Consider the following 17,094-nt stretch of genomic DNA (forward strand, 5'->3'; position numbering starts at 1 on the left):
CGCCAGGCAGCTGAGAATAGGAGGCTTGGTTGCCCCAGCGATGGAGAAAGTCAAGGATCCCCGCAGCTGCGGGGCTCTGAGCTCCTGAAGCAACAACTCCAAAGATACAATGTTTCAATTATAGAAGCTAAAAGATGGCGGTTAATTTGCATACTCAGGCTCCAAGCAGAGCGAAGCCAAACAGCCCTGAAGCAGCAGGGCAGAGAGGCCTCAGGGCCTGGGATCAGCGGAGCCGAGAGGCCTCCCAGCCCCAGTGATCAGCGGAGCCGAGAGGCCTCCCAGCCCCGGTGATCAGCGGAGTCGGAGGCCCCGCGATCAGCAGAGCCGAGAGGCCTCCCGGCCCCGGTGATCATCCAAGAGGCCTCCCAGCCCCGGTGATCAGTGGAGTCCAGAGGCCTCCCGGCCCGGTGATCAGCGGAGTCCATAGGCCTCCCAGCCCCGGTGAGCAGCGGAGTCCAGAGGCCTCCCGGCCCGGTGATCAGCCGAGAGGCCTCCCAGCCCCGGTGATCAGCCGAGAGGCCTCCCAGCCCCGGTGATCAGCGGAGTCCAGAGGCCTCCCAGCCCCGTGATCAGCGGAGTCGGAGGCCCCGCGATCAGCGGAGCAGAGAGGCCTCCCACCCCGGTGATCAGCGGAGCCGAGAGATCTCCGGGCCAGGGATCAGGGGAGCCGAGAGGCGTCCTGGCCCTGGGATCAGCGGAGCAGCGAGGCTTCCCAGCACCGGGATCAGTGTGACAGGGTGCGAAGCCCCAACCCTCTGATCGGCCCTGCTCTGTGCATGACAGGAGTGGCGCTGCAACCTCCCTATGGACCCTGCCTTGAGTGTGACAGGGGGTGGTGCTCCAACCCCCCAATCGGCCCTACCCTGAGCATGACTGAGGGTGGCATGGCAACCTCCCAATCCGCCCTGCTCTGTGCATGACAGGAGGCGGGGCCCCAACTCCCCAATGGGCCCTGCTCTGAGCCCGACCAGGGGTTACACCTAGGATTAGGCCTGCCCTCTGCCACCCGGGAGCAGGCCTAAACCAGCAGGTCCTTATCTCCTGATGGGTCCCAGACTGTGAGAGGGCACAGGCCAGGCTGAGGGACCTCCTCTCCCAACCCTGAGTGCACAAATTTTTGTGCACTGGGCCTCTAGTAATACAATATAATGTTTTGCTGAAGTAGAGGTCTCTGTACACTTTTATAATGTATTATATTGATGTGATACATTTTTTAGTATGGTCATATAAGGTTATCATGACATTATCATAATGAAACAGTTGATCCTACCTTGTTGGTATCATCAAATGGCTGGTTGCTGGCATGTTCTTTTTGGATTATATTCATTAGATCAGCATGAAACTTCTTTGCATTCAGAAAAACCAGTGGGTTGTTTATTGAGATAATTTTCACCTGCTGCCGGGTTTCCTTTTTGGAGAAGAAATGGGTGAGATTTAGAGTCCTGAATACTATAAAAAAGGATAACTCTATCCAACGAATCTCAATCTTCCAAGGCCAAATGTCACTCAGCCATGGAAGTAATCCCTTAGCTAACATTTCATTATTAAAATGTATTTGGAGAACTTAATAGACTATCATGTTTCTTAGGGAGAATATGTGCATTCTCTTCACCAAGAGACATGAAGAACCAGGAGATGAGTCTGAAGCGTTTTAGAAAACGACTCTTATCCTTACCTACTGGGTTTGGGGGATGCAACAGCCTAGAATATCCAAAGAGTGCCAGGAAGAGTTATCCTTCCAAAGGGTCTTCTCTACTCAGTCTCAAAATCAAAACTTCATTTACTTAACCATGAATATTTTAAAAACAAAAATGGGTCCTAAAGGCTCAAACTGGCAGTCATCTACCTCATCATGACATAGCTTTCCTTTGGCTGGCATATTACCCTGCAAGTGCCTGGAAGTCCTAGTTGAGAGAAGGAAACCGAGAGGTGACATCAGGAATCTAGGCCCTGGATTGCCAGGCTGTAGGTAAGGCACACAGAAAAAGAGAAGGACAAGGTTCAATATGAAAAGTATCTGCTGTGGCATTTGCCCAGGTCTCCCTGGCAGCAAGTGATGGGTATGCAGCTAAAACTGTCTTCTCCATGACCTTTGGGTCGGGGGTCGGACCTAGAAATTGAGAGGATGGTATTTTCTATGAAATGATAACTCCTTACCAATTAAATAAAGCATTACTCCTCCCTGCTTTAGTGTTTACATAGAAAAGACACAGAAAATAGTGAAGAATCCTCGCAGAGAAAGACAAATAAGAAAAAATATTAAGTATGTGAAGTTGGATAATTCACTTAACCTTTCTCAGTTTCCTCATATTAATAATTGGGTAAATATTTAAACTAGATTACCTCAGAAAGTTCCTTTAACTGTACAACTAACTACACTAAGTGAAGAGATTTGCTACAAATAACTCAATTAAAAAAAAAGCCTTAAGTTACCAAACCAACTTCTAATCAAGGGTAAATTTCTTACAAACCAAAAATAAAACAATTCTTGAGTCTGTCATATTTAGTTATCACAAACCTCCACATAGTGTGATTAGATCTACCCACCAATCACTCCACATGATTGTACTAACGTGTTGTTTTACGTTAACATTTATAAAAGACAGGTATTTGTTAAAGAATAAAGATTCAAGTTGTACCAGAAAATAGATTCTCAATGTGGTTGAATTTATTGAGTGGGAAGAGATGTCCCAAATTGAGAATGAGTGTTTCATATAAAACAGTATGGAAGAACACATGAATGAATGGAAGGAATGACTAACTGCCTCCAAGCTAACGTTGTTAGCTTAATCCTGGCCTGGTAGCTCAGTTAGTTAGAGCAACATCCTGATATATCAAGGCTGCAGGTTCAATGCTGATCAGGGCACATACAAGAATCAACCAATGAATCTACAATTAAGTGGAACAACAAATCGGTTCCTCTCCCTCACCCCCTCCCCCTCCCTCTCTTTCTCTCTCCTTTTCCCTCCTTCTCTCTCCCCTTCCTCACTTCCCCTCTCTCAAAAATCAATCAATAAAAAATATGTATATTTGTTAAAAACTTAAAATTCTATTCAAGAATTTTAAGTTTCAAACTTCAATTCTGTTTCAAAGTTAAGAATGCCAAGGCAAATGTATATAACTGTATGTGTGGGGTAGATACATAGAGGACCTTAGAGACCCAAGAGTCCATCTGTAAAAATTCCTATGTAAAATGTAAAAGGAAAAAATAATAAAGAGATAGGAAAGAAAAGAAAGGCAGCATTGGTGGGAAAGTTGATACTGGGACACTCTCGAAGGCTGTGAACTCCAGTAAGTTCTCTGAGAAGCAGGCCATTTCCCCGGGTGCCCCAGAAGGACTCCTGGTGCTACTTCTCACCCCCAGTCTACTCAGAAATACCCTGACAGTGACCCTGCTGGAGGAAGGCCAGTTCTCTCTGTTCTGAGGGTAACCATGAGGTACTGGAACAAGAAAATGTAAAAAATAAAGAAGAAAAGGTTAACCAAACATTTACAAAACAGGTTCAAAGGGAGGCCAATTTGCAAAAAGTTCAAGGCAACATTTCTTTTTTCTCACTTTACAACTTGTTTTGGCCATCCCTCAGAATAAAAATACTAGAACAAAAACACAATTGACCTGACAGGGCAAAACAAATAAGTTGCTGTTTTTTAAGTGTGCACTGTGCAAGAAACTAATTCTATTGGCATTCCATAATCATTAGAATAAATTACTATCTGCTAATAATACAATCTCATTGTGTGTGTGTTAAAAAAAACAACAAAAAATAGTAACAAGATCTGACTTTGCCTTATTTCCTTTCCTATTCCCTATCTTCCCTCATCATTTAATTTGGAATGGCCTACTGGTTTAGTTGGACTGTTTTATGGAACTGAGCAATGGAAAAGAGGTTTCCAAAATGCCTGAATTAATCTGAACTATGATTCTACTGTGGGCTGTAGTTCTATTGTCTTATATGAATGCTAATATAAATTTTTTGTTGCAGTTGTTCTATTAATTTGCTGCTTGTCGACTGCCATATATATAGTAATCACATATATACAACTTAAAGTTTAAACTAATTAAAATACAGTTATAATGTTTTCAATGACATAATTTATCTGTTTTAATGATATTTTAAAGCTATCTTAATCACAAAAATTGTTAATAATTGCACAAAGTAGAAAAAAAAAACTAAACTTACACCATCCATTTCTGTTTTCATTTTAAATTCCATTTCATTCATGTGTTTTATATTCAGTGTCTTTGCTCTAGAATTAAGGCAGATGGAAAACAAAATGTCATTTCCTAATTACTGCATTAACCATGAAGAAGTAAAAATGATGTTTTAACAACAGGAATATACCTAAAATAGTTTAGATCCTCTAACTCATTTGTTAATAAGACACCGTAAATCTGTATTTTTCTAAAGTCCTCAGGAATAACAACATTATTCATATGTAGATAAAACCTTTTTTTGTGTGTCTCCAATAGAAAATAAGACATGAACTGTAGCACTATATAGCCCACATAAATAAAAGTAACTGGTAACACCATATACTTTGCTGTTGTGTCATAATAAACAGAACATTTAAATAAGATCTTACCTTGGGAAGCGACCAATCACCATAGCTATGGTACAAACAACACCAAACAGGAGCCCCACATTGGCAGCAAAACATATTGTAAATAGATATGTACTGACCCATATGCCCTGAAAGAGAAGCAAAAAGAAAAGATGTGGGTCCTTTGATATTCTCATAATTGATAAACTCCTCACAATTTTATTCTACAATATTCCAGTAACCACATCTCTTAGGAAGAATATATTATTTAGTAAGATGTCATAAACAGAAGCCCAGGAATACAGAAAGAAATCCTGGCCCCATCACACGCTCAGGAGCAGTGGTGGGTAAAAGGCACATGCTTTTACTTCTACCCACCGCCAATACTTAATTCAATCCCCAAAAAACCCTTTATTTAAGATCTGTAAATTATTGGTTGATGTGTGTGGTTTAAAAGCATGCCATATTGTTTGGTCATTCCCAACACTATTCTGCTTTCTAGGATTGCTATAAAAAGAACTAATTTATTTTTCCACATGATTCAAACCCTAATGTTAAAATGACTGAATCTAACATCATGATCAAAAGCACTTTTAGATCAACTACTCCAATGATCGTTATAATTTTATTTGCAAGGGGCCACTTTTTGTGAAATTGTGAAAGCTAAAGCATCAGGGCCAATTTGGCTCTTGAATAAGCATGTTAAACATTTATGTTAGTAAAAGCCACACTTTTCCACTGTTTAGTATAATTTAATCTCTTCCTGGCAATATCCTATTAAAATAATGATCCTCTCAATGTAACCCATTTAAAACCTAATTCATGTGACTTTTTGTATTTAGAATGAATATGGTCACTACTAAGATTTTCACCTTATATTAATGTGGTGTATATAACTTAGCAATTAATGATTTTTCATACATGTTAAACTTGTCATATTTTTATTAGTGTGTACTTCATGAACTTCATTGGCAAAATTAATCCATAACAGAAATTAAGAATCCTCAATCCACTCAAGTTAGTTAGCATTTCTTTAAAAGTTCTCAAACAACACATCAAACAAAATTTGACAAAATCTCAGGCCTATTTCCTATAAAGACATTTCACATTTAAATGTATTTATTGGGATTTTAAAAGAAATTGCTGGTAATTTGTAAAGTGTACAAGTCTCAAATGACTAAAACTACTTTCTGCAAGTGAAACTATTAAAATTTATTTTTTACATGTGTTTAAGTCAAAGATGAAAATGTAGGTTAAATTTCTACTAACCCAATCGATTTTATCCACATTCCAATATTTTTTTAAATCCCGAAACTGAATGAGCATTCCTTTCAGTCCCACGACAATAATACTTGCAAGAACACACTACAAATAAGAAATAGGTTAATGAAAAGGCAAGATAAATATTTTAATCAAAATTTAAAAGAACCAAAGTATTTTAATTTCTTTCTTTGTTAGAGTACTTACTAGAAAAAAAAAAAAGCAATCATCATTTAGAAGACTAATGTAGCATTCATTTTGTTTAGAACTAACCAATTATTGCACCTCAGGAATATAATATCAATTCTAGAAAATAACAGGGAAAAACATGCCATTCTAAAAAATTAGAAAGAAGGAAAAAGAAAAGTAATGAATGATAAGGGTAAATGTTATCATGCTGGTTGTCCTCAACTTTATAATAATTATTCACCACCATGAGTTTGAAAATTGTTTGTTGCAAAATTAAATACATCATGTATTTCTTAAACTTTTTATTTATTGATTTGAGAGAGAGAAACATAGATTTATTGTTTCATTTATTTATGCATTGATTGATTCTGGTGTGAGACCTGACTGGGGATTAAACCCGCAAACCTTGGCATATTGGGATGATGCTCTAACCAACTGAGTTCCCCAGGTAGCTATGTATTTCTTTATAATTGCTTTGGGTCTCAGTTTACCTGGTTTCACTGAAAGACATAACTCTGTTGAAGTGTGAACTTGATTATTGAAAGATCCTCCAGTGGAAACTATATAATCTCACTATCCGAATGAGGACAAGGGAGGTCTAACATGCCTCTGGTTCTCTGACGACCAGAATCTTATTGCATAACTTTGGTACCTCAGGCTTATGAAAGGCAAGATGAACCACTGGGACTAGGATTCTGAGTCCCTTTGTTTTTTTCTGTTTGTTTTGTTTCTAGATATATTTTTATTGATTTTGGAGAGGGAGTAAGAGGGAGAGAGAGATAGAGACATTATTGATGAGAGAGAATCATTGATCGGCTACCTCCTGCACGCCCCACACTGAGGATCGAGCCTGTAAACCGGGCATGTGCCCTTGACTAGAATTGAACCTGGGACCCTTCAGTCAGCAGGCTGACGCTCTATCCACTGAGCCAAACCAGCTAGGGCAGTCCTTTAAGAAATTTTAATATGCAATGCTTCTCATTAAAAGTAAACTTAAAAAGCAGATTATGGAAGAGCACTACTGTACCATTGGCAGCCAGTAAAGCAAAGGTCCTATTGCATAGATGACTGTCAGGACGAAAATGCAAGATATGAGACAAGCCACCTGTAAAATACAAGACAGATAAAAACGAAAACCTTGAACTTTCTAATAATTCCAAAGTAATAAAATCCTAAGTTCATCTTGATTAGAAAAAACAATATGCTGGCACATGATTATTAAATTACGTAGACTATTATCTCTATTTTGCAGCTGAAGGAACCCGAATGTGACATCTGACAAACTGGTGCAATCTAATTAAGTCAGTGATGACAGAAAAGCAATTCTATGAAAAAAAAAAAAAAAAGACTTTTAGTACACATTACAACAATGGCTTTTTTGTTTAATAGTGAAAACTTTTCAATTAAAGGTCATTTAGCCTGTTTGGTTTAACTCCCCTCCTCACTTCCCAGGGAGTTATCTGGGTAACATTTGAACATGCAGCTGAAGGTTTTTCTGTGCTGCTGATAAATTTTCACTGAAGCATTTACTCTCTTCTCTGGAGTTCTTTGTTAGAAAGGGCTCCAGTATGAAGCAGTTAAATAGGATTATGGTAGAAGTCTCTGCAATGAAACTGATGCATTTTATTAATCCTGAAAAGCTACCAGTTTCATCTTCCAATCAATTCAACCTGCTGACAAAAGGAAGTTCAAATAACTTGACTCTTAGCTATGCTCCACCTAATGGAGAACCTGATTTCACATAAGCAAATGTTCATGACTTAATAGAAACTTATGGCCAAACTGGCAGCCTAACAGAAAAAAGGGGGCTCTCACAGGACCATAGAGATGCCCAAAATACCATTATGGAAAAATCACAGGGAATCAGGTTCTATTAGAATGGCTAACATTAAAAATAAATATATAAATAATCAAATAGTCAATCAATATTAAGGGCTGGTGAGGATTCAGAACAACTGGCATTCTCAGACATTGCTGAAAAAACAGTTTGGCAGTTGCTTATGAAGTTACACATACACTTACCGTATATCCCAGAACTGTTTAACAGAGGTAAAAATACACGCTCATGCAAATACCTACATGTAAATACTTATAAAATCTTTATTAACAAACACCAAAAACTGTAAATAACTGAAATGTCCAACAACTGGTGACTAGATAAACAAGTTGTGGTATATCCGTATAATAAAATACTACTCAGCAATAGAAAAGAATAGACTATTGATATATGCAACATCCTAGATAAAACTCAAAATAATTAAACTAAGGAAAAGAAGCTAGTCACAAGTTCCTTCCTTATTAGCAGAACTTATCTCCAGTACTCCCCAGCATAGAAAGAGGAAAGAAATCTTTCTGTGGGAAATAAGTCATTAGGTAATAAAAAATTGCCCATAAAAAAATATAACAAATTGTCACTAAACTAATCATTTAGGAGTAATCGCTGATTTTACATTACAAAAATGTTTTAAATATATATATATTTAAACCTATTTTTATTGATTTCAGAGAGGGAGAGGGAGAGAGAGATGGAAACATCAATGATGAGAGAGAATCATCAATCTGCTGCCTCCTGCACACCCCCTCCCTCCTAGGGATTGAGCCCAAAACTCAGGCATGTGCCCTGACTGGGAATCGAACCGTGACCTCCTGCTTCATAGGTCAATGCTCAACCATTGAGCTACACAGGCTGGGCTTTGATAAAAATGTTAAACACAAATCGATGCTGTCATTCCACTAAATTAGAGAGAGCTAGGTGTCAAGAGCAAATCACAGAAATTATTCAGATACCTTAATAAGTGACTCATTATATCACTGCTTATATGGAAAAAAAAAAAAAAAAAGGACAACCGCCAAGGTTTATTTCACGATAAAAGACAATGGCATGGACCCCTTTGATGGGATCTTCACTCATAGACTTACAATGTATCTGAAAATAAAACCCTTATTCTTAATTGCAGATATCAACTTGGGGAAGGTAGTCTACACTCTGTGAAAGGCTCTGAGGCCCAGGGAAACAAGGAGATTTGACGAAGGTCATAAAACTAAGGAGTCAGAAGGTATATGGACCATGAACTAAATTGGGATCCATCAAGCTAAATATATTTTAAGGTTCCAAAAATATCTTATAGTATAATAAAGATGATATAGAAAAGCAACTTAACTAAATAATCCTATTTCAAAACAGTGAACTATAACTACCTTTGGGCTTTTCTCTAAATAATATTTAACTTATCTTTTATTGACATGATGCTTTGTATGTACATCAGCAATAACAGTCTTACTAAACTACAATTCCGGTCCTGTTGTTAAAATAACTCAAGAGTTAAAAGGGTCTTACTGACAAAAGTGACACATGATGGGTGAAACACACGATTTGGTTCCCTTACATGGGAAGTCATAAAATAAAATAGGTCAGATAAACAAATGGCGAATGTCAGCTTCTCTGCTGCACTTGCCTCATCACTGTTGATGCCCGAGGACAAAAGACAAGTGCATCTAATTGGACAAGAAATTTTTATCAGTTCTGCCTCATGTATTTCCTCCTCAGGCATGAAAATCAATAATATAATAGTTTCTGCCCTCAATGTTCTCAAAATACTGCATTCGTTGTCTCCATAAGTAAGAGATCCAGATGCTAAACTTTAGATTTTTTTAAAAAAATTTGTGAGATCATGCAGTCCAAGCCATCACTTCAGAAATGGACAACTCAGTAAATGCAAAAAAAGAAAAAAGTTAGATTAAGATGAGATATTTTCAGTGCTATAATAGACTTCTCTAACTTCAAGATTCTGTAATAATCCCATTGAGTTACATTTTCAAGTTTTAGCACCTTTTTGAGTACCCGTTAACTTGCACATAAAGTGCTGCTACCTTATACATCTCTGATCAACTAAAAAAAAAAAAAATTAAAGCAAGTTGCAGCCAGAACAAGAAAGATAAACTTGTATTTTTTTTTTTTAAGCTCAGGAAAAAAACCAAACACCTAAGTACCCCCTTACTTATATGCTTTAACTAGTAAAATGTTCACACCCTTAATTACCTATAGGACAAACATCTTTTAGGTATTTTACTTTTCTTCAACTCTTTACCATTTTATACTTAGGAATAGAGTGAATAAATGTAAATGAAATCATGATAGTCAAGCTGCTAAATTACTAAAATCAAGCAGGTTGAGGGATGAGAAAATGAGTCTATTATTTTTTTAAAACAAAATTCACATTTTATTTACGTTGAAATAAACTATACAAAATTGACTTTCTGCACCAAAAGTAGCAGGAATATTTTCTGTGTTATTCCTAGATGACTACAAAACACATTTTTGTAGGTCTTCCAGGTTTTAATTATAAATCACGATGAGGCAGTAGGTATAGTCATGGAAAAAGACAGAATGAAACAGGCAAATCTGTTGTCAGTATCCATGGCCTCGGATCCTGTCTTGACTGTGAAACAGTGTTTGCCATAAACCTGCTAAAAAGCTTATGAAGATACAGGTTCAACAAAGGAATGTAAACAGCAACATCCAGATGTGGAACAATAACAGGTTCTTCCATTCAATCTTTAACTGTAACTTGTTTCTTTAAGGTCACTAACTAAAGACAAAAGCTACACTGGAATCCTTGTTTGGCAAGCGCACCTGTTTCTTTTACTGTCTGGTAAAGCCCTTGACTGTCCATTAGAGATTTTTAATAGCATACTTAAAACTCCTGCTGGTCTTCACCCATCTTTCTCCTGCCACTTGCTCCCCAAGGTAAAAAACCACACCCTTTCAAATGTATTCTTCTGATCACCCCCCAGAAAAGACTTACTATAAGGGCAGGCTCCTAAAAATGTTCAACCTGTCACATGAAATATTTTATAAATCCTTATTCAATTCCAATGTGAATTGTTTTAATAATGGTGAGCAGATAATATGAGTTTCTACATTAACACATACATGCATTTTCTTACATACATGCATTTTCTTGCATAGTACTGGAGTAAATCTATCTGGGTTAAAATCCCAGCTCTGCCAACTCATTAGCTCTGTGACCTGGGTAATTTACTTTAACCTTCTTTTCTTCAATTTTAGCATGTGGAAATTGAGAATAATAATTATACTTCCTTCAAAGTTGCCTATAAAGGGTTAAATGCATTCATTTACATAGAAAGTATGATATGCAATGCCTGGCACATAAATCAATATATGTTTCCACCAACACTGCTGCTCTGAATAATCATCACAGATTATCTTCATTTTCATCACTGTCATCTTACCAGTATCTAGCATAATACTTGGTATAGAGGAGGCACTCAAGTGTTGAGTTGACTTGAGTTCCTAAAAATATATAATAATTATTTCTTTAACCTCAAATGTGCACAAACATCTTATTACTTATTTAAACACTTGCACATCTATTCATACAAGAATCTCAATGTTAATGACTAATCCTATATAATAAAACCCTAATATGCAAATTGACTGAACAGAGGAATGACCAGTTGCTATGATGCACACTGACCACCAGGGGGCAGACGCTCAATAAAGGAGCCGGGCTCAGCCATGGTGGTGGGAGCCTCTTCCGCCTTTGCTGCAGGCAGGCGGTAAGGAGTGAGGGGTCCTGGACTGAGAGAGGGATCCTGGACTGCGAGAAGGCGCAGGGCCTCTAGTTTTTTATATAATTGATTTAAATAAATTATAATTCATCTCATTTAAAGAAAGTGAACAAAAATGGAAATTTTTCAAATTGATTAGCTTAGCAAAAACAGAAAAACAGTAGTGAGAGCTCTGGCTCAAAGGCTGCCAACAGTAAAGCTGCTATTGGTACAGTATTTTTTTAGTCAGCTCCCTGAGTCATTGGCTTTTGGAAGGAACATTTACAAGAAAGAGAGGAGAAATAGACTTCCCTGAAAGTAGTTAGGAAAAAATGAAGAAGTAAAACTATTTCCTACACTTTTTTAAAAATATATTTTTATTTTTGTTGATTTTAGAGAGGAAGAGACAGGGAGAGAGAGATAGAAACATCAATGATGAGAGAGAATCATTAATCGGCTGCCTCCTGCATGCCCTGGTGAGCCCACAACAACCAAGAATCGAACCATGATCTTCTGATTCATAGGTCGATGCTCAACCACTGAGCCACGCCAGCCAGGCTATCTTCTGTGCTTTGGATAGAAGCCCTCTCTTAAGCACTCTTCCCCTGAGGGAGAGTAAAGGCCAGGGGGTTTCCTGCCAGACAATGAAGTTACCTGTGTCTTTGCTCCTGTGCTGTACAGGCCAGTGGTCCTTCCCATGGCGGCAGCACTTGGTATGCAGAAGAAAAATGAAGAAACCACATTGCTGAGGCCATGAGCCAAAAATTCCTAGAAGATTGATAATATGGGAATACATCACTTCTTAATAACAATCAACTTTTAGAGACCATAGGCACAACCTATCAAACAATAAGTCTTGTTTATATCCCATTTCTGTTCTCTCCAATGGTTGCATTTAACCATTGCAAAAAAAAAAAAAGTGGACATTTACTGAGTGATTAAATGAGCAAGAAACCATTGCAAGTACTTTAATCATTTAATCCTCATAACAACCTTATGGGAAAATACAAGATATTTATTGTTTCTGTTGCCAGTTTCTCCCCCATCTTTTAAATCGCTATAATCAAGGCTGTAACACTGACAGCAGCCTCATATATCTCATGTTTACTGTGTTTCTTGATTATATTTTTTTATTTGGCTTGGTTAAAGCTCATGTTGTTTTGTACAGTAACATGCTGCACAGGTTTGTAATCTAGGAGCAATAGGCTATACCATATATGTAGGTGTGTAGTAGGTGATACCATCTAGGTTTGCATAAGAGAACTCTGATGTTTAAAAAAAGACAAAATACTCTAACGACACATTTTTCAATATGTATCCGCATCAATCAGCATCACGTGACAATATTCTGACTCCTTCCCTTTTTCCCAGATGGTATCTACAACCTAGAATCGGTCCATTTCTCATCTCCTCCATTGCTACATCCTGGTACACACTGTCTAATTTTACCTGGATTCTTGTACAAACCTCCTGATGTTTTCTTTCTGCCTTTCCTGTTACCAGTAACCTACAGAGACCAGTATCCCTGCCCTTACAGAACTGACATCCTTGTGAGGGAATGCGGACAACAAACAAGATGAATATGTCAAGTATAGCACAGGAGGGAGTGGAAAGTCTGGAGTTTAGGATTTTATCTTACCCGGGAAGGCTTCTCTGAGAAGTGAGCATTTAAATAAGGGAGGCATGCAAATATGCAGGGGAACAGCTGGAAAAGGGAGGAGCAAGTGCAAATGTCCTGAGCCAGAATCATCAGCGGTGGGTTCAATGAAAAGCAGGCAACAAACAGAGTAAAAACAGAAAAAAGAAAAAAGGGATGTATAGAGAGACAAAGGGATGTAGAGCTTTGTAAACCTTGGTGAAGAGATTTTTAATCTGAATACAAGGGTAAAGCCCTGGTAGGCTCTGAGTTGAGAAAAGATAGGGTCTGTGTTGTACACTACTGTGTCCCTTGTTCTTAGTGCCTGGCACAGTAGGATTTGATACACATCAGTTGAATGAATAAATCTTCTTTTATACAGATGACAAAACTGGGACACAAAAATAATGAAGGGCACCGGTGTCAGAGTGAGATTAGACATAGGTGATTTGACAATTGTAACCAGTTTTCCACAGCTATCTCTGCTGACCTGTAAGAATGGGGGGCCACAGGGCTTAAACCAAGACGCTGGGAGAAATCAATTTTGAAATGTGATCAACATGATCTTCATTGTTTGGCCTTCCAAAAGTAGATGCTCACGTCCTTTAGGTTTCTACTAAGAAGAGTAATACTAGTGTTTTCTGTACTTTAAAAACCATCATTTTTGAAAGATAAATATCACATGATCTCACTCATTTGTGGAATACAATGAACAACATAAACTGATGAACAAAAACAGATCCAGAGACAGAGAAGCATCAATCAGACCATCAAACCTCAGAGGGAAGGTAGGGGAGAGGGGGGGGTATGGGGGAGAGATCAACCAAAGGACTTGTATGCATGCATGTAAGCATAACCAATGGTCACATACACCAGGGGGGGGTGAGGGCATGAGGGGGGGGGGCGGTAAAGGGGGGATAAGGACACATATGTAATATCTTAATCAATAAAGAAAAAAATTAAAAATTAAAAAAGTAAGTACTCAATGCTAATATATTTAGATTCTTGCCTAAAAGCAAATTAAAAAGAAAATCAAGATGCCCCTCTCAAAATAAGATAAAATTATAAACCAACCCATACAGGACAAATATTCAGCTATAACTGATTTAGAGATTTTCTTTTGTTTTTGGCCAATCTATTCTTTCTGTACAGGTAGGAAAGTTATATTTTTCATAGGGTCAACATTTTCAGGATCTGGGAGTTCCAAGCATGATGATACGATAGCTACAGAGAGGGGCTGGGGCATACGCCACCTGGTTGTCATCCACTGAATATTTGAATTTTTTGGCAGATTCTTGAGCAAGAGCCTGTGAGGCCGCATAGCCCACAAGTGCTACTCCAAAAGCTTCTTTGATTACTGCAGAGAGGACATTCATGGAGGGAGGTCTAGGCAAAGGAATTCTGTGGAAAGAAATACATAATGAAGTCATCAACTTTCATGTAATTTCTGTAACAACTTGCAATGAATTCCACTATGGCGGTGACTCTGAAGTTTACATAGAATAAGTAAGATGCCCATGAGAAAGCCAGGCAGCCTTGCCCTTAGAAACCCTTTGTTTTCAACATTATTTAACAGAAAAGCAAAATCGCAAGGAACACCACAGGGTCAACACCACACCACTGCCATCTGCACCCAAGTTCACCGCGGGAACTGACTTGACGAAAATGTTCTATATCAGAACAAAAGCATATTTGGAGCATTCTTTCATTTTGAACTTTCTCAAATATTTATTTGGCTGGCATTAGAGACTGCATTACCTGCCTTGAACACTATAGATCTGTATGAGGACATGAGTTTACTGCGAGCTATAATTTCCTGAGCTAATTCTTAAATTTGCCATTGAGTTCATCAACTTAATTATGTTTCTAACTCAGTCTTTTCACAGCACACTTAACTATGCATCACATGTGTCAAGGAAAATATGCATAACGGCTACATCTATCCTCTGTTGCAAAATATGGGACCACAGTTAACTGTAGCTCAGATTTAAAGAATTATTTAAAATATTTATTTCAATGAATACCTGACCATTGTCTTATTATCTTTTGAAAATCACTTGCACCAAATAAAGTCTCATCATTTATTTATGCCTGATGATGCTTTGGGATGGATAGACTATATATTCATCCATCCCTCTGGGGAAAAAGAAGAAGAAACAGGGAAGGCAATACATGTTCATTTAATATCTAGTAAGTAAGTAGATTGCTCAGCCCTTTCATATTAACTGTATGGAGACGGCGGCTAGGGAATGTATCTAAATCACAGAGTGAATGGTAGAGCTGATCTCAGCTCTAATTTCAATGCCCCACTCTTGTTGATTCCTTAAGAGGCTAGGTCTGGAAAGTTCACCCAAAATAAGGGAGAATTAGTGTGGATGGAGGAGAGGCATACATTTTTTTACCTACTTGCTAAAGTTTACCCCCAAAACAAATGTACTTGTATCACTACAGGCTCTAAAATATATGCTCTACAAAAGTACTACCATTTGAAAGTATTAGAACTTCTGTTTCATGGAAATTGAGCTTGCCTAATTATTAATACCAATAAATTGACCTAGAAAGAAACAATAAGCTGACTTTAAAAAAATATATACATTTTTATTGATTTCAGAGAGGAAGGGAGAGGGAGAGAGAGATAGAAACATCAATGATGCGAGAGAATCACTGATCAGCTGCCTCCTGCACACCCCCTACTGGTGATCAAGCCTGCAACCCAGGCATGTGCCCTTGACTGAAATCAAACCCAGGACCTTTCGGTCCACAGGTTGATGCTCTATCCCCTGAGACCAACCAGCTAGGGCTAAACTGACTTTTGAAGGTGGAAAAGTGGATAACTTTTTATAAAAACCAAATTGACCCAGATAATCACCATTAACCTTTAACTGCATAAAGGCTAAACACACAATTTTTAAAATTATCTTTTTAATCTCTAAATGTTTTCTATTCTCCCTCCATTTTAATGTAGTTAGAAACCAAAATTTGGGAGTGAAAGGTAAAATTAGAGAGAACTCAATAACTAACTTTGCCCCAAATTTATAAATATTGGTATGTATACCTCTCCTTAAAAGGAAATGAGCCCTGAGATACATTCTCTTCCTGAAGATGACTTTGTTTCTTTCAGGCTGTACTTGGAACAACCTTTTGCCCTTTCAGGGTGAACAGCTCTTCTTGTTAACCTTCCCCTTAGTGTTCAGAGAAAAGCTTTCAGACAGAAAGGAAGCCACGCCCTCTTTTCCACTCCACTCTCTCCCTTGCCATTATACAATACCCTGGCCTATGGGTTTGCTATTTCAGGTAATGCTTGTGTACTTTTACTGTGTTTTAAGTGAAATAAAAGTAGTCATAAGATTATGTAAGTGAAATGGGGAAGACTAAATCCCAGAACATGACTCTATTTTAGAAATGCAATGCCCTCATTTAAAAAATAGCAACTGCCCAACTGGCGTGGCTCAGTAGTTGAGCGCCAACCTATGAATCAGGAGATCCTGGTTTGATTCCCGGTCAGGGCACATGCCTGGGTGGTGGGCTTGATCCCCAGTGTGGGGCTCTCTCTTATCGTTGATGTTTCTATCTCTCTCTCCCTCTCCCTTCCTCTCTGAAATCAATAAAAATATATATTTAATAAAAGAACAAAACAACAATATTTTTGTAAATAATTTCCAAATCTTTTATCTGAAGCAATGTGTATAAAATAATCAACTAATAGATCTCAGAGGGAAGGAGTTGGGAGGCAGGAAGACATTAACCAAAGAACTAATATGCATATATGCATAACTCATGGACACAGAAAATAGTGTGGGGAAGGCCTGGGGTCGGGCTGCATAAAGAGGGACAGCCAGGGATAGGAAATTGGGGACAACTGTAATACTGTCAACAATAAATTTGAAAAAAAGTTA

The 17,094-nt window shown here is 38.1% G+C and overlaps 1 protein-coding gene across 3 annotated transcripts in view; it reads right to left on the reverse strand.

Annotated features, from left to right (window-relative positions):
- Positions 1-17,094, reverse strand: part of SLC26A7 (solute carrier family 26 member 7) — a 45,923-nt gene that overhangs the window by 9,831 nt on the left and 18,998 nt on the right. For all 3 annotated transcript variants that reach the window (XM_059672264.1, XM_059672265.1, XM_059672262.1), the window contains 7 exons: positions 14,452-14,599; positions 12,217-12,330; positions 7,019-7,096; positions 5,812-5,907; positions 4,585-4,691; positions 4,182-4,248; positions 1,271-1,408 (listed from right to left, as the gene is read on the reverse strand). In XM_059672264.1, the coding sequence (XP_059528247.1) occupies positions 1,271-1,408; positions 4,182-4,248; positions 4,585-4,691; positions 5,812-5,907; positions 7,019-7,096; positions 12,217-12,330; positions 14,452-14,599 (748 nt within the window). The remainder of the gene's footprint in view (positions 1-1,270; positions 1,409-4,181; positions 4,249-4,584; positions 4,692-5,811; positions 5,908-7,018; positions 7,097-12,216; positions 12,331-14,451; positions 14,600-17,094) is intronic.

The sequence above is a fragment of the Myotis daubentonii genome, chromosome 17 (assembly GCF_963259705.1).
Source record: "Myotis daubentonii chromosome 17, mMyoDau2.1, whole genome shotgun sequence".
NCBI lineage: Eukaryota > Metazoa > Chordata > Mammalia > Chiroptera > Vespertilionidae > Myotis > Myotis daubentonii.